Source organism: Cynara cardunculus (assembly GCF_001531365.2).
Source record: "Cynara cardunculus var. scolymus isolate 2C chromosome LG 8, CcrdV1, whole genome shotgun sequence".
NCBI classification, from domain to species: Eukaryota; Viridiplantae; Streptophyta; class Magnoliopsida; order Asterales; family Asteraceae; genus Cynara; species Cynara cardunculus.
Window position 1 is genome coordinate 21,878,444 of NC_037535.1, and position 24,067 is coordinate 21,902,510.

The 24,067-nt window shown below is 34.8% G+C and overlaps 2 protein-coding genes across 3 annotated transcripts; both read right to left on the reverse strand.

The window, feature by feature from the left end:
- Positions 1-4,792: 4,792 nt before the first annotated feature.
- On the reverse strand, positions 4,793-13,030 carry LOC112516592 (ATP-dependent Clp protease proteolytic subunit 6, chloroplastic). Of its 2 annotated transcripts, none has more exons than XM_025123725.1 (9): positions 12,912-13,030; positions 12,734-12,798; positions 11,744-11,816; positions 9,461-9,662; positions 9,272-9,337; positions 8,541-8,681; positions 7,538-7,591; positions 5,712-5,804; positions 4,793-5,161 (listed from the first exon to the last, which is right to left on the reverse strand). In XM_025123725.1, exons 1-9 carry the CDS (start codon positions 12,995-12,997, stop codon positions 5,114-5,116), a joined length of 828 nt encoding a protein of 275 aa, XP_024979493.1. In that variant the 5' UTR covers positions 12,998-13,030; the 3' UTR covers positions 4,793-5,113. The 2 variants fall into 2 exon arrangements, with proteins under 2 accessions (XP_024979493.1, XP_024979494.1); XM_025123726.1 differs by having other exon boundaries at positions 12,734-12,795; positions 12,912-13,029.
- A 2,317-nt stretch (positions 13,031-15,347) lies between these two features.
- LOC112516474 (ras-related protein Rab7) lies at positions 15,348-23,257 on the reverse strand. Its single transcript, XM_025123538.1, has 7 exons — positions 23,034-23,257; positions 22,533-22,559; positions 22,175-22,274; positions 19,018-19,164; positions 18,689-18,769; positions 18,452-18,597; positions 15,348-15,604 (listed from the first exon to the last, which is right to left on the reverse strand). Exons 1-7 carry the CDS (start codon positions 23,084-23,086, stop codon positions 15,535-15,537), a joined length of 624 nt encoding a protein of 207 aa, XP_024979306.1. The 5' UTR covers positions 23,087-23,257; the 3' UTR covers positions 15,348-15,534.
- Positions 23,258-24,067: the final 810 nt, after the last annotated feature.

The following is a 24,067-nucleotide window of genomic DNA, read 5'->3' on the forward strand; positions in this document are numbered from 1 at the left end:
ATTTAAAAAAGTTAATTTGATACTAATATCAATATATTTTTATCACAATTTTATGATATATTCAAATTTATATCTTATTTAAAAATAAAGACATCATTATTTTCTCATAATCATATAAGATCATATTATAACATCGACTAAGATAAAGAATAAAATAAAATATTAAAATCAAGATATATTTCGTTGTATTACACGAGCACCTTTCTAGTATATATATATATATATATATATATATATATATATATATATGTGTGTGTGTGTACTGTTTTGTGCAATTTCTGGCTGAACAATTTTGGTCAATTTTTATGAGTGTTTCTTGCTATTTAGCAAATGGAGTCTAGGCTTCAATGGAGATTACAATTGGACTCATTTTATGATTGTATTTATATGTATTTAGAAAACTAGCAGCAATTTTTCCTAGATGACAGGTTTCACTTTGTTTTTCTGTTGGATTTTTAGTGATATTAAATCTGAATCGTTTAAAATAGTATTCGAGGTATGTATGATTCGTAGGCATTAAAGTCGGATAAAAGTAATTACTCATCATTTTTCTATGTTTTGAATCATGTTTTCTATTTTGCTTCAATAAATTTTGTTAGATAAAACAAGAGAAAACTCACGGGGCAAGTCACTCGTAACCATCAGGTCCACCGTCCACTCACGTCTAATTTTACATTTAGTATGGATATTCTCAAGTTTTTTATAAAATAGTGTTCTCGTTTAAACTCGGCCCTATACGAGTGTTTAATAGACTATCAAATGATTAGTCCCTTATATCAATCTCTCTTTCTCTCTCTCTCTCTATATATATATATATAGAGAGAGAGAGAGAGAGAGATTGAGATGTTTCATTTACAAACCATCTAATTTTACTATAAAACCAATATTAGGCGTTCATCTAGTCTAATAAATATTAATTTTTATTGTTTCCTAATCTAAAGTCATTATGATCATAATGAATGAATCTTATTATCTTCCATATGTATCTCAATCATAATTATATATATATATATATATATATAGAGAGAGAGAGAGAGAGAGAGAGAGAGGAGTGATCATATGAAAACCGCCCTCATTTGTGTAAACCGTGCAAACCACCTTCATCTATCGATTTCATTATTTAATCTTATGAAATTTTTTCATGAAATTGTTTAATCTTGTGAAATTGTTTCATATAATACTTTTTTTGATAAAGTTGTTTCATATATGGTTGTGAAATTGTTTCATATAATACTTAATGAAACTGTTTCATGTATTTCTCTAAAATTAAAATTATGAAGATGATAATATCTATGATTAACATCCTCCACAATAAAAATGATTAATCAACCTCTCATAATTACAAAAAAATGAACAAAATGAAAAATTATGATTGGTTGAATGCGGTTTGCACGGTTTGTACAAATTGAGTGGTTTGCATTTGATCGCTCCCCTATATATAGGGGCTGGTTCAAATACTAACCCAATATTTAGTGCAAACTATGCTAACACATCTTAATCGTTCATTTTCTCATCTAACGGTTATTATTAAATGAGATTAAATAAACAATAATTTAATTAATATATTAATTAATATGTGTATGAACAATTGTTCAAATGATAAATTGGTCAAAATTTTGTATTAATTACTATGTGTATGAACAATCGTTCATCTTCGTGCCTATATCAAGGTATGAACATTCATGTGAACCCTATGGTGTGAACCCTAGATATATGAACATTAGCTACACCGTGTGAACCCTAGATATATGAACATTAGCTATACCGTGTGAACCTAATGAACACTATAATCGATATATGTTGGTCATATGATCATGTTCTTCAACCTTGATGCATGCTCGTAGTGATACACATGCACGACGATGAGACATGCACATTAACAAAAACAGGGGTTGTGCAGATAAAACCGATACCTGTACTTTATATCTGTTCGTGGCTTCGTGCATAATGTTCGTTGTAGGTGGTTTCATATGTGAATTAGTTGTCAATAAGATRAACATATTTGAATCTTCATGTCATTATTAGATGAAGATCAATTTGAGATATTGTAGGATTTGTAACTCCCAATTAAAATATTTGGGAGTTACATAAGAATGGCTAATGACCTAAATACCCTTATCATTAATATGTAAGTTACATTTTAACCAAACCCAAAGATGCAACATTATTGGTTGATGTGGGTTAGCAAAGTTTGCACAAAATATTGGGTTAGTATTTGAACCAGCCTCCCCTATATATATATATATATATATATATATGGATGGTTAAGTTCAGAGAAAAAACATAAAAAATGAAAAATTGACTAACACTAATAACTGTTTATTTGTATTGTATGCATACATACATAGAAACCAGCATTTACAGTTACTTTTATATACATATACCAGATAAATGAATGATTATTAGGATATTTTATCGATTTTTATTTTTGGGATTTCCCCAAACCCCTCCATTTTCTCTATATATAATAAAAAATAATAATAAGTCTGTAGAAAACATTTTATTTTTGAATTAAATTAAACAACCACTTTAACAACCATACTTGACTAAATATATAAAATCAACACACTTTTAACAATCATAGCTAAATTTGATATATACTATCCATGAGTATATCCAACTAGGGTTGGATTCCGGTAGGAATAAAAGTTATAGTGGGAAGCGTAAAAATAGATCTCTATCTTCGGATCAATTCTAATTGAATGTCAACACTAACGAGGTGCACCTAGATGCATCAGATCAACTCCCTTCTAAAATACAATTCATGATTGAGCATGAGATTAAAAGTGATCAAGGGTTCAGATCATTTCTTACGGTTCTCACCTTGTTCTTTTTACACAATCCTTTGCCTATCCAAGTAACTATTATTTATAAAAATTGTTCCTAGTAATGCATCATATATGGACATATAACTAGTTTTTTAGTTAAAGCTGTATTTTATACATACTCCCTCCTATAAAAATGACTGAAAAATGGAGTAAAAATGTAAAAGAGGGTAATGAATAACAACCCCATATAGCTCATAACATTATAAATTTTTAAAATCATTTTAAAAACAATTAATTATGACTTTTGAAAGTGTCAGGAGGTCTCAGGTTCAAATCCAAGGAGAAATAAAAATCCCCTTGTGGCCACGGAGGTTCAAATGCGGTGACTCTGGACTTTCTGCAAATCAGATGGTCGTCCTGGTATTAATCGGCTCGTATAACGGGTTGGATATCCAGGTTAATAAAAAAAAAGATTATATGAAAATAGTGAATTGTATAAATGATATGGAATTTTGGTCTAACATTTGCTTATATATACAAACTTTTGAATCTATATTTCTTTCAATATCAATAGGTTGATTGTTTTGCTTCTGTATCTTCAAAAAAAAAATACAATAAAATTAAGGATTCATAGTTGGGTTTATAAAAATCCTTTCAGTTCTTATTTAGTTTGCAGAATTAGAGAGGGGTTGGAAGGATTAGGAATTAAATTTCATTCCAATCTTATGTTTGGTTTGAATGAATGTTAAAAAAAAAATTAACCTGTATATCCAACCCGCTATGTGAGCCGACTAATCCCAGGACGACCACCTGCTTTGCAGATAGTCCTGAGTCACCACATTAATTTCAAGATTTCAATAAAATCCCACAAATATGGCATTTAGAAATCTCAAGGGGATAGTTAGTATTTTACGGGATTTCTCATGGGATTTGTTTATAATAATGTTTTAAAATATGTTAAAAACACTTGTTTTGTAATAATCTATGGTCAGTCTGTGACCTCAAGAACGCCGAACAAACCAAAAAGGCCTTTAGTTTAATTGGTCGATAATTGGTTATGTTTTCCCGATTGGAGATCCATCCCATGCCTTTCGCCTCTAAAAACGTCCTTCCTTCTCAATGCTCGAACCACCGAGGGTACGCAAAATACCAACCAATGCAATTACATCAACAACCTTGAACCCTAGTTGTTGTGTTTGAATTATTTATATGTGGTTTTATCTTTTGCAAAACATAAATTTTAAGAAACATTATGCTTGAAAATCTTGAATTATTTGTGACTATTACACTTAACAATTTAGACATTTGGCTATGGTGATGTTGAATTAAAAAAATCTAAAAGGTTGTAAACACTTAAATAATTTTACAAGATTTTTGATCAGTATTCACCCAAACAGACCCAGTAAATCTCACTCGAAAATAAGGTCAAACCATATAGACCCAATAAATCTCCCCTGAAAATAAGGTCAAACCAAACAGACCCATTAAATCTCACTCAAAATATAAGGTAAAACCCAATAAATCTCACTCGAAAAGAAGGTCAAACCAAACAGACTCAGTAAAAGGTTGTTTGACAATTGTTGAATGGTTTGTTACACAATTACTAAGAGGCTCTCATGATAATGTGCAAAATGAAATAAAATTGTTTGGTAATTGTGTACAATGAAATTAGGGCTCTTAATGGTTAAGGGAGATCCAAGATACAAAATCATTCTGAAGGTTTTAGAACCATTAAGAGGCATACTTTTTTTTGCCACACAAGATTCACCTTTTAACGATTCAGATGTTGCCTCTTAATGAAACTATAAAGAAGTAAACAAACAACCTCTAAATCTCACTCAAAAACTAAGGTCAAACCAAATTTACACTATAAATCTCACAGAGATGCATGCAGATCTGACCTCTACTCAAACTGGATAGGGCAGCTGTTTCGATAAAGACACCCACCCTCCAGCGGGGACTTTTGCAAGAATGTGAGCAAACAGTGGGAAGGAATAAAAACTAACATGCTGTGGAAGAATACTGGGACTGAACCAGAGAATAATCTTCAATCAAACAAACCACATTACTCCATAATTGTCGGTCGTATAACCACATTTTTTGGTCGTAGTCGGTAAATTTTATGTCGAAGAATGTCCCTAACATTCGAATCGAAAACAAGAAAGATCTGACTAGATAAAATATAGTGACCGTTTGAGTAGATAAATATTTACCCATTGGTGTCGAAGATTTAGAACTTACCGCTTGCAGGCATGTCGAACACAATCACCAAAGCGACAAATTGCCAAATCATCTACACAATCATCACATGAAGTGTGCACGCGTAATGGCGGTTTCCAATCAATCTAGTATTCTGTTTCGAGTATCCCATCTATGAGTCCAAATTCCAGTGCCTGTAGAAATAGGCAAAAGATGAAGGGTTAGGAATTTGTTCGCCGCTAGTTACTTTCCATCTTCATACAAACTCCAAGGTTGAACTTACCAGATCTGAAACCATTCGGTCCAGATTTCGGAAGAATGGAGGATTTTTACCAAGATTTGGAGGGCACTTCAAGTTTATGACCATAAAGACAATTTCACACTTGATCACATACAAATTACTACGATGTTGTTTTACTCGATCTTTAAAAGATAAGGGTAATGTTGGAACGTCCATTGTTTCTTGAAGTTTTAAAATTTGAAAGATGACCTTTTGGAACCGAAGATGTAAAAGTTGAATTTGTATTTAGGACGGAGGGTGGACGCTGATGTAGTGGAGACCATTAAAGTGGCTATTTCAAAAGCTACATGAGACCAAAGGGTCATTGACCCAGCGGTATACGAGTTACCATTAGACCCATGCCTTCTTGGAGGTCAAGGGTTCAAACCTCACTGAAGATGCGGCTTCTGCCATATATAAATAAAATATATTAAAAAAACTACATATGATCAGTTCAATGGTACCTCAGCAACAGATAAGAAACGGTCCCTCTCCGTGTATTGTTGCACTTTCTCCAATGGTTGGCCAGTGAAGGCAGAATACATCATGTCGATTTTCTGCAGAAATAATTGATAGGGAGAAAACCCCCAAGTTCACATGTAAGGAAAAATAATCAATTTTCTCCAGTGATTGACCGGTATATTACTTGAATCATCTGGGGAGGGAAAAGAATAATGCAGTGATTGCATCCTAATAAGAACAAGTTTTGGACTTCGACTGTTTAATAATGGGCTCAGTGCATCACATGCAAAGAATTCCCGGTCATTGTTTCTCACAAAATTGTAGTTTTTAGCAGATAACCCCAATTTAGGTTATGATACCATGCAAATTGTGCAACCAGATGTACATACAATATGCTTGGGATCAGCCACAGCCAAGCCAGCTCGTAACAAAATGTTAGTCCGGCTGATACAACCATAGCGGCTCCCAGGGTTATTTCCTGACGTTCTGTATGTGAGCCTCTCAATAAAAATTTCATCTACCCATAAATCAGAAGGGGGTGAGGAATCTTTCGCAAAATAAATTGAAAAAGAAGCTTCATATATTAATAGCACGGCATGTCAACAAGTTCTCCATCCCAAAATAAGTGTCCACATTTCTAATTAAGTTTATCCCAAAGTAAGTGTCCACTTTCATAAATAGATAGTTATAATTTACTAAATTTCCAATTCTACTCTTTGTAAGAATATGTGAAACCCCAAGATCACTCTCCAAAAAAGCCTTTGAGGAGAAAGGGGAGGCTCCAACATATATACAGGAGAAACGGTTCAAGTCTAGCCGATGTTGGACTACAACACGCCCCCTCCAATGAAGGCTAGATGGACACATTGTCCCAGAGTGCTGTGAGGGGGCTAGACAGGTGAGATGAGAGGGCTAGACGAGTACAGATTGCCCTAGAGTGTCGAGCCCCTAAAATGATAGACCTTAGCTTTGATGCTATGTGAGAATATGTGGAACCCCCAGATCACTCTCCAAAAGAGCCCTTGAGAAGAGAGCGAAAGTTCCAATATATATACATAAGAAGTGGTCCAAGTCTAGCCAATGTTGGACTCCAACACTCTTAATTATAATGCATGAATATTTAAGAGCCGATGAGATAGAGAAATTCATTAATGGAATAATTATACATTTCTAAAACTGTGTTTTTATTAAGGATAAAGTTGTCTCAGTTAATTAAAGACTGTAATAATTACATTCTAAAATCATGTACATTTTTTATGTGGATATTTATTTTGGGATGGAGGGAGTACTTCAATAAGCGAGATAGCAGCCTCCACACTTGCTTTTCTGATGCCTATTTTCCCCTTGTAATCATTTATGAATGAGAAATGAAGTTTGCTATGATTAAATCTCATCGAACAAGGTGAGAAGATGTTTTCCCACTTTATAACGTTCACAAAAACCTAAAGACCCTATTGCCACTCCTTTTTGACAATGCGTATTTACATGTGAAGAGAGCACTTTTATCATGTTGTCTTGGAGAATGATCCTAAAGTTTCAAGTCTTTAACCATAACTATTGGAAAGTGGGACTCGAGGCCTTTCTATTGCCAGATAAAGTTTAAAACTCCACTAGGCATGCCTCAACCAAATGAAGAAAATTTGGTAACCATAAACCCTAAACCTTAAAAAGCATTATCAGGCAGTGACATCTTGGCTTTTTGAGATCTATTGCCGTCCTACAACACTCTTTTGCACTCATTGAGATAAACTTAAATACAACTAGAAATGATTGTCTTTATGATAGACAAGTAGAGAATGCAAATTCAGCTGGGAAGAGATATTAGTACATGGCGAGACTGAACAGCTTCATTGACCTGGCGCCTTACATCCTCAACATGACCCTACAAGACGCAAAGCAAAATAAGAATTGACTCTAGCAACAACAAAAAACCATCAATATCAAACAGAACTACTCTGAATATTGAAGCTGTAAGAATATAATTTAATTTCTTGAAAAGAAAATCAATGTCTACATCAAAAGGTGCAATAAGTATTATTAAAGAAATTGATGTCAAAACATTAGAAAATTAAATAATATTATAGTTTTGTTAAGATTCTCTGCACAAAATATGGATACCAATTATCAGAATTGTGCTTTTAAGACATGCAACTTTGGGCATCCAAAGTGCATGCCAAACAATTTGGACTTTGTAGAACTTCACAAATATCTCTGTTGGACACTTAGACCACTGATAGATGTTTTTATCTTTGCTAAATACAAGTGTGACACTCAAATTCAAAGAACAACCAATGCACAACAGAAGGGTTATTAAGCAAATTATTTTCATTCTATTTGCTTCTCAGTAACTTTTTGTTCAGAATATGAATATTCAATGTGTGAGAGAAAGCCTTCTTATTTCAAACTAAAAATGGCTACTGAGGCAGCAAATAGTTTTTGCCTACTTGTAGGAAGATCTACAGGTGAGTATGCAGATACGAGTTTGATATGGTTCATATGTTATCTCAGTGTGATCTACTCCGAAATCTAGGTTGATGCATTTCAAGATTTTGGCTAAACTGTTGAGTTCAATTGTAAAAGAAAAAACATGAAACATAAAAAATTTGCAACACCTTGTGCACCTATGATTGACTAGGAAGCTCTACGTTCTTAAGGGCATTATTGCATTTGAAAATATCCTATCAATACAAGATTAAAAATGTGTGATGGTGTTCACATAGAAATAGTAAAGCTCCATCATCGTCAAATATGAGCATATCTCGAAAATCTAAAAGTTCCCTCAACATGTACAATGCATAAGGAAAACGGACCAATAAAAAACATTGTCATACCCCACATCCACTTTGTGGTTGATGTATCATAATGCGTGCATTTGGCATTGCATATCGCATGCCCTTTTCTCCACCAGCAAGAAGAAGTGCTCCTTCACTTGCGGCAACTCCAAAACACACCGTACCAACTTTAGGTTTTATCTGAGAATAGGTTAAATATAAAATATTAAAAAAAAGAAGTAAACAATATAGATGGGTAAAAGCATACAACTTCAGAAAACAATAAAATGAAGGTGGATCCGTTAAAACTTAATGCAAGTTTAAAAGACGAATTACATGCTTCATATCCTGTTCATCAATCCCAACATTATATCTGCCCTTTATTCAACTACATAATAAAGATTCCTGTAGAGACACATTTGATAAGAACGGTTCATCGAATACCTAACTAAGCACGAGCATGTTGATCTCAACTAAAAGGTGTCAAAAGCAGCACTGATTTCATTCACTCCCTCCTTAAGAAATCCCACCTTACCCTTCTCTCTGAACACTCTAGAACCAGAAGATACTTCATCACAACTGAACTGTATCAGAATGCTCCAGTAAATCTCTGTGCACTCAACTACACTATCAGAAAATGCCCCAGTAGTTTTTTTAACTCAACAAAAACAAATTACTCACTTCACGGGCATCCTATCCATAATAACCAGTCCATTCACATATTAGCTAACAGAATGCATATTTTTAATTAATTCAATAATAGGAAGTGCAAACACACTATTCAATCTTACCCAAGACATGCAATCATAGATTGCCAACACAGAGTAAGTGCTCCCACCAGGACAGTTGACATACACCTATGCAAGACAACAAAAATGTTCAGATTGTAAGCCTATAATTTGGAGAAGTTCAACAAGAATTTTTATAGCTTAAAAGAGCACCAGAAAATATGTATATGACTAACAAGAAAGAAATCACACCAGAATATCTGCGTTCTCATCTATTGTCGCCAATGTAACAAGCTGTGATATAACTCGCTGAGCTACCTGTGAGTTGATTGGCTGGCCAACAAAGATAATTCGATTCCTGAATAATACTGTAGAAAGATCCAAAGGTCCTCCTGGAGTGATGACAGCAGGCATTACAGGTGGATTCCCTCTTCTTGCTAAAACTGGATTATAACTGCCTCAATTTGAAAAGCAAAAATGAGAACAGAAGGGCTGAGAATGAGGAACTCCCTCAGTGATGGCATTCAGAGCATAATAGGTTAGGGTGATCTATTCATAAACTAAAGCTATTAGGCAACTGATTTCTCCAGAAAACAAACACTCAGAGAAGGAGAGAATAATGAAAAAACATGTTCCCTGAAGGCGGCCATTTCAAACCTACAGTTTCAATTGGTGGGTGATAACTTTTGCATTTGTCCTTTGGTGAAAATCTTACCTCTTTCATCCCTCACCTTAACGTTATCGGCCAAACTCTTTAGAAACGACACATGCCACACATATGAAAGCTATAATAGTTATTCGGGTAACTTTTTCCTTCCCTCTTCTCTAGTTCCTCTTCCCCACACAGCCTTCATACCTCTAACCTCAAAGCTCTCTCTCCCCCTTCCCCATACAGCCTCCCTCCTTTCATCCCCACAGAGCCATGCGCAACAACAATTGAATAATATCAACAATCTAACACAAGCTCAATTTGGTAATTTGGGTCTTTTGACTGATAAAAAATAAACACAGAAATATTGTACCACAAGAGTTAATAATTTGGGTCGAAAGTTTTGGAGACCTAATCGAGTTTAGGGTTTTGTAGTTATCTAGTGAGAGAGATAAGGAAATGGAAGGTCCAAGCATAAGAGAAACATTGTAGCATGCATAAGCAAAAAGAATCAATGAAATTCAATCTATTCAGATAATCCAATTCATCAAATTCGCTGCCACCAACCACTACCACATTGATGAAACCACTGTTAAAATTTCAATCTTCCCTCTCATTGTTCTAAACTTCTAACAGAACACTTGCTTTATGGGTATGAGCTATTTTATGCTCTAATAAACACTACTAGTGTAATTACTAGTATAAACACAAAGGCAGGTGAAGTTGAAACAATGGACTGCTTCTTCTTCATCTTTTCTGTTAACAGCTTGTAAGAAAATATGATTTTAGACAAAACAAAAAGTAACTTTTGTTGTGTTCTTCTACAAGGTTCAGAGATAGAGACAATGTAATGTAAGGAGATGAAATGAAGGAGAAGCAGATGATTTCATGGTCATTTCATTTTATTAGTTTTTCTTTTTAACAGACCCAAGAATTTCAAAGTGATTCATGATGAGTTTGTGTTTATGCTGGGCTTGAGATGACTGATTGTTTTAACAAACATAATTGCAAACAAAGTTAGAAACGTGTTATGATTTTGATTTTATTTTGGTTAGACCCAAAAAAAGCACTTTTGATGGTTGGTGTACAAAGATGAAAAGTGGGGTTGTGAAGATAGCTGGAGGTACTTTCTTCACTTTTCCCCATAATTTGTTATATGTGGTATGTGGGTGGGAGGTGGGTCTGAAAAAGTCTAACCTGACGTTATAGATCAACATTGTGAAACAAAATTGGACCGGAATTGTTGCAAAATTCAAGTTTTTGGAAAGAATGTGCTCAAGAATTTATGCATCGCCTCTTAATATCCTTTGAAATCTCTATTCTCTACTATTTTTTTGCCAAAACTATTATACTACAAGAATAAATCCTACTACTTCTGGTTCTAGGGTTTCTGTGCTTGGGAATAAAAATAGAATGACATAAAATGAAATAAATGATCAATAAATTGAAATAATAATATTAAATCGATCAAAATGACGAAATGGTTGAAGAGGATGCTCTCCATTACCACCCATATTGTTGTCAGTAGAGTATCAAACTTGTATAGATTATCATCATCTCTTGATCTAGTGGCAACATCTTTCCTTTAGGTACAAAAAAGTTCACTAGCTATGTAGGACTAGGTAATCAGTATAGCCTATCATGAGCTAAAGATAAATAAGTTTGAGTGCTCTCATAAGTGCCAAAAAACATTACAGTTCAAACCTGCATATAACCACTTCATAATCTGCACTTATTAATCTTACATTTCCTTTCTAGAAGATTTTGATCTTCATGCTTACTTTTTATGTTTTTAACATGAATACATGATTATTGTCAAAAAATGTGGAATAACTAAGCATGTTGATTCATAATATCTAACCATCAAGAGAGTATAGACACTGAACCTTGAATTATGAGGAGCATGTGAGTTCTTTTCTGCTGTTGTTAACTGCAATTCTTGTGTGCTACTTGATAACCCTGTTAACAAAACATATAGTTAAGTTTAAAACAGAAAATACAGAATTTAACTTGATACCTATGTTAATAGCATATTATAAAAGTTAGAAAGCGTAAAAGAAAAAAAAGAAAAGAGGAGAGGAAGAAAAAGTTGCTTCCTCCCTTCCAAGATAAAATGAGGCTGCACTTTGATTTATGTAAAAGAGGCTACTTTTCAACACTTCAAAATTCATATGGATCGATTACAAATCCAACACCATAATTTTCTAATTGTATTGTTTGTTATGAATGTGAACCTAATTTTCAAGAATTCCTTGAATCTACAAAGAACTATTTTCAAGTTGAAAATAATCCCTTCTTGAACATCAGACTGTATCTCTTTTGAGGAAAATAGTGTAGCATGGTACAGAAGGAGTAACAAGAAGCAACAAATAAGTAGCTCTTTGACCTTAAACTACAAAATTGCAACCAATGCATACATATTTCACTTGTGCACAGATAGGAAACAACAAAAAATCCAACTTTGAGCATAGCTTCAGTCTTTCCTTTTCAGTTGATGGTAAATTAGCATAAGACAGAAAACATATTAAGCAATAGACATTGCAATACTAAATCCTTTTCATTAATAAAAAAGCTTTGCTTTGATTTCGGCATCAATCCTACTACTTACTCCAATGTATATCTGCAAGGGGAAGGGAATATGAACCCACCACCTCCGACGTATCATCAGTTTCATACAGACAGATACCATTCAGGCTACTTGACTACTTACATGATTTTAAATGCAAAATAGACATGCCTATTGCTTCAAGATTAACTTATCTTTGTCTATTTCTATAAAGTGCAATGCATTGAAAAAGAATTAACCAAATTGAGGATGCAACTTTTTTCAATAGCGGAGACCTGAGCAACAACTAATCATACAATTCCAAGCATACCGATTTTAGATAAATCACTATATGGAGTCGGCAACGCACAAACTATTGATTTCGCCTTCGAGCTTCTACAAAAAAAAAGTTCAAATCAAAATCCAAATTCCAAGCTGAACAATCAGACGAATAAGATACGATTAAAATAATGAAAATCAAATTGCAATTGAAGTGTCAAGTATCATACCGTTGAGAAGACAGTGAGATAGAAGATTCTTTGTGCCGAGGAAGGTTAGAGAAAGTAAAGGAGGTTGATATGGCGGAGGCTGCCATTGTTGCTGTTGGGAGTTTGCTTTGCGCTTGCAGACCACGAAGGAAAGAGGGGATAGGGATGTTCACCTTTGAACTTATTGCTCCGGACCCCCGACCCGATCATTTCCCTCTTTTAGTTTTTTCACCAAAATACCAAAATATACTTGGGGGCTGTTTGTCAGTTGCTGAATGATTTAGTTCAGAATAGCTAAGAGGTTAGAATGGCTAAGAGGGTCAGAATGGTTAAGTGCTGAATGAAACAAAGTTGTTTGGTAATTGTTTTCTAAATGACAGCAAAATTACCATTTTAACCCTCAAGAAATACAATCAATTCTAAACATTTTTTTAGAAAAAAAAGATGATGTTCTTCATATCAAGATCACAAATCCTCAAGAAATTGCAAAATATAGGTAATCCAATCATCATTAACATTGTTACAAACATGAAGTTAGCAATAAACACCATCAATTTTCAAAGAAAAATGCTACCCTAAACCAAACCCTAGACAGAAAAATGCTACCCTAAACCAAATGCGACGTGAGGCTGTGGAAGGCGACGAGGCGGCGACGTGAGGCTGTGGAAGGCGACGAGGCGACGGCGACGAAGCGGCGACGAGCGGCGACGAGGCGGCGACGAAGCGGCGACGAAGAGGCGACCGGAGACGAGGCGATCGGGGTGCGATGATGGAAGGATGATCGGGAACCGACGATGAAAGGACGATCGGGAACCGACGATGGACGACCGGCGCTCCGATTAAAGAGGATATGTGCTTCGATCGGGAATGGAAGGGGAAGAGGAATGGAAGCGAGCAGGGTCTGCGTGAGTAAGATGAGGGCAAAGATGGAAAAAAAATAGCCCCTGAATGGTTGAGTGGAGTATAAGGGTCAAAATGGTTAAGAGGAGTTTGTAACCATTAAGAGGTGGTTTTTTTTTTTTGCCAAACACTTGCAACCTCTGACCGATTCAGCGATTGGCTCTTAATGTAACCATTAAGAGCCTACCAAACAGCCCCTTAATATATTAATAAAATAGCCATTTTTTTCGAGTTTTACCAAAATAACCATACGGATCGCACCGGGGCATGTTTGACCATGGGACATCCAACCCTCTTTAATGAAAAAAGTACAAAAAAATATTTTTAAATTGATTTGTGGGGCCCACATGCATCTGATTTAGGGACCAGATTTATCTTATTGAAAAACACCCCTTAATTTTCAAATAGATTTCCTCACTAGAAGACAAAATAGCAGACAAACATGTAAGCCGGATCGCCCCCTAGGGAAGATCCGAGGATAAGTGGGGGCGATCCCCCTATTCAAGACAAAGACAAAACAGATGTTTTGTTCCCCAAATCAGATACATGTGTGCCTTATAAAACAATTTAAAATATTTTTTTCTTCTGTTTTTCGTCAAAGAGGGTTGGATCGCCCTTCTATGATCAAACATGCCCCCGGAGGCGATCCATGTGGTTATTTTGGTAAAACTTGGAAAAATGGTTATTGTGTTAATATATTATGTATTTTTTGGTCATTTTGGTGAAATTTCCTTAACTTTATCTATTTAATTTTTCATAAAACCGTTTTCTTATGGGATATTAAATAATTTTACTTGCTAATTAACGAAAATTAAAATAAAAAAAATTGTTTGGCTTTCTACAAAATAATGGATTTATTTCCTCATAAACCTAAACTTTTATTTCACGTTAAACAAGCAGGAATGAAAATTCATTTTCACTTTAATTCCCATTTTTATTACTCAACATGAGCGAAACAGACGCTTAGCATTATCAAAAATATGTTTAAAGTTATTGGTCTTTGTCATATTCATCTTGTAAGGTAATGTGATGTGGTAAGCGTTTAACCGGGTAAATGTTTAGTAAACGGCCCCTTAGCCTTATTTTTTAATATATTTATCTTTTTTTCACTCACATTTCCTGTTATTCATATTCTTTTTCATCCTTTATTACATTTCTCATCTTCTCTCTTTTCTTTAAAAAAAATAATAGATCAAAAATATAATAGTAAATGTTAATTACAATTGTATATTCTGAACTCCAATTCTTTAAAGTATTTAAATCTTGGAAAAATCATCGATTTAATACAAAAATCATTCATCTCGATTTGAGTTACGAGTCAAAGGGTATGACATTTGGAATTTACGAACAAATTACATAATAGTAATAAACACGTGGATACTTAAATTATATCAGTTTGTAGAATTTTAAATTTACGAACAAATTACATAATAGTAATGTTGAATTTTGCCGTTAAAGTGTTTACCGGGATAAGCATTTGATAATCGACCACTACGAATGTATTACGAAATTGATCATCAAAATGCATGTCATTATGGTTGACACTTTATAACATCATAGCTTCAAAGGGATAGATTGAATTGCACAATATGAAGGTTAAACATAAACACAAGCTCCACAAAACAACTTCAAACCAGATTTACAATCCAACAACCATCCACACAAACAACGTGACCAAATTGCAAGAGGTTTGTAGCATAGCAATTCACATACATCATAGTTTGTAAAAAATGGAGATCGATTTCTAGCAGTCGCATCCCGAGGCCCCCCTTTGCTGACTGCTGCTTCCAACATCAATCGTATCTGGCAAGTATCTTCAATTCCCACAATTCAACCAAAGATATGTTAGTGTCAAAACAAACGAACTCGGTATATTCCACTTGTAAGCAGGGTCTGGGGATGAAATCTACGCTTACCTGTCCTCTGCCCCAAAGGGTAGAGCAGTCAAACAAAATGAACTCGGTATATCCCACTCGAAAGTAGGGTCTGTGGCAGGAGGTACGCAGACCTGTCATCTGCCCCAAAAGGTAGAGCGGTTGTTTCCATGACTACCATTCCAAATAAATCGAGTATATCCCACTCAAAAGTAGGGTCTGGGGGTGGAATGTATGCAGGCAAACATGTACTCTGTCCCAAAGGGTAGAGCGGTTGTTTCCGTGAAGACCCCCGACTTATGCAAAAGATTTAACGGAAAAGGAAGATGAACCAAGACTAGTATATAGCATCTGTTAGTGATGTATACTCCAATGAAATGCAGTCATTTGGTTCGACGCAACTGTTTATAGCATATTTGCATGTCAAATTTCAAACATTGCTATAAATGATCCTCTTGTTCCACAAGAAGAGTTCCATTTGTCGAATGTACTTATATACCAATAGAAGAGGCAAGCTTTGACTTTCTAGGTGATAAAAAGTCAAAGTATGCATCTTTTCTATGTGTATCTATCTATACATATATATAGCAGGCAGTTCATGTGAAACAACAAAAAATTTGAGAAATGGAGAACCTGACAACCTGTACATTCATTGATGCATTTACCCTAATGAATTTATTTAGTGAGTATACGCATCACTGGATATATACTTGCATACAGAGTAGATATGTATGCATTGACGGAATACATATTTTGATAGCATATGTGAATCAATAAATATACAGGTTCTCCGGTCCTCAACTTTTTTGTGGGTATATATGTATGTGTGTATATATATATATATGTGTATAGAGGAAGGATCATGCGAGAAGTTAAACATTTTACGAGAAGGCGAGGAGTTTCAATATCATATATGATTACACTCCTTTGGGTGTGTTTAATCATATATGATTAGGCGTCTATGTGTTGTCAATGCAACATGCATTTAATCATATATGATTAAGCTTGTGTATCATGCGTGTAATCATATATGATATTGAAACTTCTTCACTTCTCGTAAAATGTTTAGCTTCTCGTTTGAACATGTCCCTATGTGTATATATATGTCAATATAGGAAGGTAATCAAATGAGAACCACAAAAAGATTACAAACCCATGAGAACCGATATAAAATTATTTTTTAGTTTTACACGATTTTTTCCATCAAACACTATATTTTAAGTTATTATTTCACATATGTTTGTGTTCACATTGTGAAAAAAATACATATGAAACTTTTTTTTGGTTCACATGAAACGAAAAATACACGTAAAAAAGAAACAATACATGAAAAACTATTACATTATGAAACAAATATATGTGAAACAATACCTTAAAATCCTAGACTTTGATGAATAAAATCAAGTAAAATATATATGCTTAGATCGGTTCTCATCCGGTTAATAACCTTTTTATGGTTCTCATTTAATTTGCCTCCTTTAAATGTATGGAGTGAGATCAGGAGGGAACCTAAAAAACAGAAGAACCACGAAAAATTGGATGAAAGAGTATCAAATTGAATGTCAAATTAAAGATAAGAAAGTGTTTAGTTTTTTATGTAATCTATTTTACTCAAATTTGTTATATTTTGCCAATTGACATTAAAAAATAAGGGGAGATATTTTTTTGAAGGTGGTTACGTTGGATCATCACAATCATCGGTTTAGATGGAATCTTCGGTTCTTTATTTTCAAGATTCTCTCCTGATCTTTTCACTGTAAGTATATGTATATAGGTGGAGGTTCAAACGAGAACACCTCCATTTTATGATAATACGAGAGCACCCTTATCACATGTGATAATACACGTGAAGGGACCTGTGGTGTGCAGACGACGTGCCCTGCGACCTAGGTCATGCCAAAGGTCGTATGTGTGAGATTTAGTATCACATGTGATAGATTATAGTATCACTCACATCAAGAACACCCTTATCACATGTGATAATACACATGAGATGGCCTAGTGGTGTACGTGCGACTTGACCCGCAACCTAGGTCGCGCCAAAGGTCGTCCGAGTCTCTGATTGAGTATCACATGTGTATCATATGTGATAGAATATAGTATCACATGTGATTGACTATAGTAAAATGGTGTTCTCACGTTCTCGTAATATGAAGGTATTCTCATTTGAACCTTTGCTATGTATATATATGTATATCTATACATGTATAGACGAAGGATCGCGTGAGAATATGAGTTAAAGTGAGAAGTGTAAGAAGGGATCTGGACCCTTGATCACTTTTAATCTCACCCCACCCCATTAATTGTGTTTCTCACGGGAATTGATCTGGGGCATCTCGTTAGTGTTGATCTTCAATTAGAATTGATCAAGGGTGGAGATCCCTTCTTACCCTTTCTCACCATAACTTCCATTCTCACCGGAACCCAACCCTACATGTATATATATGTATATCTAAACATGTACATATAATATATATATATATATATATATATATATATCTAAACAGGGTTGGGTTCCGATGAGAAGGGAAGTTATAGTGAGAAGCGTAAGAAGAGATCTCCACCCTTAGATCAATACAAATTGAATGTCAACACTAATGAGGTGCACGGAGATGCACCCAATCAATTCCCTTCTAAAGCGCAATACATGGGTGGGTATGAGATTAAAAATGATCAAGGGCTCGGATCTCTTCTTACACTTCTTACCATAACTTCCCTTCTTACACGATCCTTCACCTATCTATACATGTATATATAGCAACAGAGGAAGGTGGATTTGGAACTTACATTTCTTCCTCTTCTCCACTCTTCAAGGCATTCTTAGCTATGACTTGAAAAGCTTCTTCAACATTGATTCCTTCTTTGGCTGATGTCTCAAAATATGGAATGTTCCCTTTTGAGGCACACCAAGCCCTAGCCTTTTTCTCAGAAACCTGCATTACCATCATAACCAACAACTCACTTCACAAAAACAACCGATGAAAGGTCTATTTTTGACTTCAATTTCCCAGTGAAAACACGTACCACTCTACTGTTCCCACCGTCTACATCAACTTTGTTACCTAGAACCACGAATGGGAAATTCTCGGGATCTGAAGGGCTTGCCTGCAATCAATTTCTTAGACCATCAATTCACAACACAACATCAGATATCACCAACTTCGATATCAAACCCAAATTTGCGGAGTGAATTCAAGATGTCACATTTCATACATTTGAATGTGATCAACCCCAAATTTGCCTATATTCACACACACATACTCCGCTTGAACCCATGACCTCTGGGAGGTTGGGATCCACCTGTAACCCCGGTGGGCCCATGACCCTTTTTAAGATGGTGGATGTTAGCATACCTGAATAAGGAATTCCTCCCTCCAATTGTTGAGATCATCAAATGACTTCTGCACATTCACATCATACACAAGAACACAACAATCTGCACCACGGTAGAATGCAACGCCGAGGCTCTGAAATCTTTCCTGTCCAGCAGTGTCCCAGATCTGCAAAGAAAATCAAAGGATATTTCAAGAAAACAGTGTCAGTTCACAAAAAGTTCTATTTGCAAATGGCATCTTTTGACGATTGAGTTGTTGATTTTTACTCAAAAACGTCAAACAAACAGCCCTCGATTGTGTAATTGATATGAATATATTCAGTTTTCTGAAGAAAAGAAGTCCATACTAACATCAAAAGGTACAATAAGCATTACAAAAACAAAAGTAAACAGTTAAATAATTAAATGCATGTTTTGGTATTGTAAAGTTGCTGCCTTTGGCAAGGATTTTTTCGTACCTTTTTTTCTAACATCTAAAACTTTCCAAAACCTTTTCTAAATCTCTCGGAAGTCACTAAATTTTTTGAGCCCAGGGGTCTTCTCGGAAACAACCTCTCCATCCCTAGAGGTGGAGGTATGGTCCGGATACATCTTACCCTTCTCAGACCTTACTTCCAAATCGATTTTCTAGGTACTTTTGATTTGGTTTGGTTTACATTTGGCGTTGGAAGTCAAAAGTTATGTCATCAATCTCCAAGTGAAGCCTCGGTAATAGCATTCATGGGGTGGATGTTTTAAGTATATAGTATTCATATACAGGGTCTGTGTGGTTTGGTTTTTGAATGAAGTAAAAGGTCAGATCTTCCATCTAAAGTAAATTAACAATTAGGATGAAAAACATCTGTTGTTAACTAACTCAACAAGCATTGTAGTTTACTATACGGAAAATATCACATCCACTAAATCATCATATCCCATTCATGCTCATAGACAATGTAACGGTTCTTTATTTATCAATGCCTGGTATATCATGAATAAAAAACCATTACTCCAAAATGGGATAATAGTGCATATGAACTCATAGCCTGTAAGCCGTTTACCAAAAGCCACTCCTTTTCGACTTTTCAATCATAAACTAATCTAACTTGCTTAAATGCAAGCCCTCATTCTACATAATTGTTAAACCAACCGAAACCAAAAATACGCAATATATCCACCAGGAGGTAAGATGTAAGCTAACTTTACCAAGTTACCTCTGTCCCTAGAAATCCCCCGACTTGCAAGAAGTATTTAGTAAAAGACATATTCCACGCAATTGTTGAATCATGGAATAAATTGGTAGCGCCAGTAAAGGAATGTAAAACGATAAGGAGAACATTCTTATAAAGAAAAAGAATCCAACATAAAAGAATAACCTTTTGCAGAACATCTTATCTTGAAACAAACCGGAATATAAACAAGTTGTGAGGAAAAATAAAAAGAAAGTCCCTTATAAAGAAATATTAAGATCATAATCATTAAGATTGAAAGAAATGCATATTATAACACTTACCATTCAGGGAATTTCAATGCTAATGTACTTCAAGAAATCCAAATCCCTAATTAATCGGCCATCTCTTGGTTTCAAAAAAATACTGATGCTCTACTCGTAAAACACATTTGGCGTCATTACAACTTTATATGAACCAAACCAACCGAACGAGCCCGGTATATCCCACCCTCTATTCATATATATTGTATTAGCCCTAGATTAAACCCTATGTATATCTCAGGTTAGCCCTATGCATGACAAGTTGGGCACGTTTATGCTACAATTTGAGAGTAGAGAAGTGTTAGAAATTAGAATAATAGGGTTATTTTTCATATTACAACTTTTCATTTTTTAGATTGCTAATAGGGTTTCTCTTATATCGACCAAACACCAATCTTTGTATTTCCACGACTCAATAATATTAAATAGAGAAACTCCTGCAAGACAAACTTCAAAATGGTACCAAGCTCTACTATATTCTAAAACAATAGTTTTGCTACGAAATGATCGTATACACAAGTCAAAAGAAATCGATATTAACTTTGCCCCAAAATATGTAATAAATGACTTCTAAATTTGCAAAAGAATAGCATTCACATATACTTTCTGTTGCTTTTCATTTCTTACTTGTTTGATAGAAACACAAATACAACTCTCTGCTGATGTTTTTCAATAATCATCAAGAGTTGCTAAATCAAAGAATCGTTGTTACAAAATTTGTCAAATTCCATGTAAAATCGAAGAACTTTTGTCGAATTCCATGCAAAATACATTACTCTTCACTACAAAATTTGTTTAAACACAATTTTTGAGATGTTCTGAAATAAAATGAAGATTTGATTCTTGTAGACGTACCGATGTAGCGAAGGTAACGTATAAAAATTTATGCCTCAAACTGATAAAGAAATCTTATTGTATAAACATTTTCGGCAAAAAAAATCTGCTACCATGCACTACATAAAAATCATCCACTCCCTCGACTATAAACCAAATCAAACCAAATGAACATGGTGAATCCCACACAGAGGTGGGTCTAGGGTGGGTAGGATGTATGCGGACCTTACCTTTACCCGAGAAGTATAGAGGACGGTTCCGTGAAGACCCCTTGGCTTGTAAAAAGGTTTTGAGAAGAAGGATTTTGTGACAAAATTGGTTCCGAAAGTTTGACAAAAGTTGACAGTGGGCAAGAAAAAAAAAATGACAGAAATGCAGGTTGGCATAGTCGTACTAAAAGTAACATGCAAGAATAGTAAAGCACGTAATGCAAGAATAGTAAAGCACGTAAGAACAATAAAGGCCTATGAGAAGGTACAAAACCACGAGACAAACCAACACCTCAGACTATATATACCCATTAATTACCATTTTGAAAACAGGTTGAACAACGGTTCCTATTTTTAATTGTGCATATAGAAGGAAAAATTAAGCAACCTTTACAACTAATAGTGAACCCACACATAAAGTTGCACATGAAAAATGATGCTTGATTCAGTGTCACATCCCACTAAATCACAACAAATGCACCTTGAATTTCAGCATAAATAAACAGAACTACCCGGAGGAAAAATGGATCAAAATAAGTGTCCCCAAATTTGGTATTCTCAAAGACAAACACCAAACAATTCGACAAACATAAAAAACCAAGTTCACTGTGTTTTCAGAAGGACATGGATACACAAATAAAGCATCATCACTAGTAACTAACCTGTAGGGTGAAGAGTCTATCCTCAAATTCCACTTCTTTTGTCAAGAAATCGGCTCCTATTGTTGCCTTGTATTGATTACTAAACTTCTTGTTTACATATCTAAAGTTGAATATTAAGGTGAAACATGAATCATCCCCAACAATGGATTTACTTGACACATATCACAATAGCTTCATGGGGGTAGGGTAGGGTTAACTCTTCCCCGTGGTTCTATTTGTTTTCGCCATTTTATTTCGAAATTTTCATTTTGTTGGAATCTGGAAAAATGAGATGTGCTTATGGGTCCTATTTATGTGAAGAAAGAATGAAGGTACTGAAAACCAATAAGCCCAAACGAATATAAGTAATAAAGGATACTGATTCATCAAAGATGTCTTGCCAACCCTGCATCACAAAAAACAACAGATTGGTAAGCAAGTGGAGACGTGAAATAGCGACGATGCATCAAAATAGTTCATCTAAATCAGAAATTGACAAGCTAGATTAGAAAATAATCGCCCGAAACACCGATTTAGGATTGTTTATACTTAAAGAAGATAGAAATTCACATCAATTATTTCTCCAAGAGTAATTAATATTGCACCCCACCCATATGAAGGTGGATCAAAATATGCCCTAAACCTAAATCAATTCCATCCAATTCGAAATTCTAGCTTCATGATCTTTAGAATCAAACCATGCCAGATTTGTCCATCAAACAGTAATTAATCAATTGGACCACCACAAGAGTGAGATCGAACTTTTCCCTTTCCAAACAAAGTAATCGAGATCAACTTCCAGTGAGAAAGATTCCCAACTCCAAATAAGTACAAAGCCCCAATAAAAATCCAGATTAAAAGCAAAAAAGTAACAACTGACCCGCTGTCCCCGAGGATGATGACTTTGAGAAGCGTTCTTCTTCTTGAAGGCATCGTAATTGAATCAAAAAGGGTGTAAATCGAATTGAAGTGAAACTAATGATCGAAATAAAAGCAGTATCAAATAGTATGAAGAATCTTGCACTAATTCAGGTCTCTTCCTCGTCAAGAATCCAGGTGTAATGTGAAGGTTCTTGGCCGTCTGGTGCGTATGATCGATCGATCAAGTGATTAACCCAATTCCTTATTTTCTTTAAAATAAACTACAATTTTGGTCCATATGGTTTGTCGATTATAATGGTTTTAGTCCCTACAGTTTTAAAACTTATAGTTTGATCATCATAGTTTGCAAACACATTCGAATTTGGTCCCTCCCTCTAACATTGTTAAATATGCCGTTAAATGAAGGGTATTTTAGTATTTATTTTTTTTTCCTCTACCCCATCTTCTCATCTTCTTTGATGTACCCTGTCCCCCATTGGAACTCGTTCATCGTCCCCATACTGAATACCCTCACCGAATCGAATTCCTCTCATGGTGGTTTTCAACTCCTTAATCGATATACACTGCCAACTCACTAAGTCGTCTCCTCGGTTTTAAAGTTTGCGGTTTCGAAGTCTTGATGAAGACGAGAAAAACAAGATTTAATACAGTGCCATCTTCTCCAGTGAGCTCCTCTAAATCTCTCTACATAAATTGAAAACCTCTACATTATGGCACGATATCGAGTTCATAGGGGCATGAAGATGAACATAGTTATAGTTTTTTTGTATTTTGTGGTGGTTTTGTCTCTGGTTGTAGTGGTTCTCTGAGTGCTTTCTGTAAAATTACTTCATTTCTAGATTGCATCATGGAATCTGAACATTCTTGTTATTGTATTTTGATTATTTGGAGAACGTAGCTGGCAACACAACTTTTCCCATGTCAAAAATATTTACGATGTTCAGTAGCTTTTCGATGACTTCCCTTGAACAATACCTTCTTGTATTTGATTTGCTTTTATATATGTTCAGGTGTTTTTTTTTTTTTTTTGAT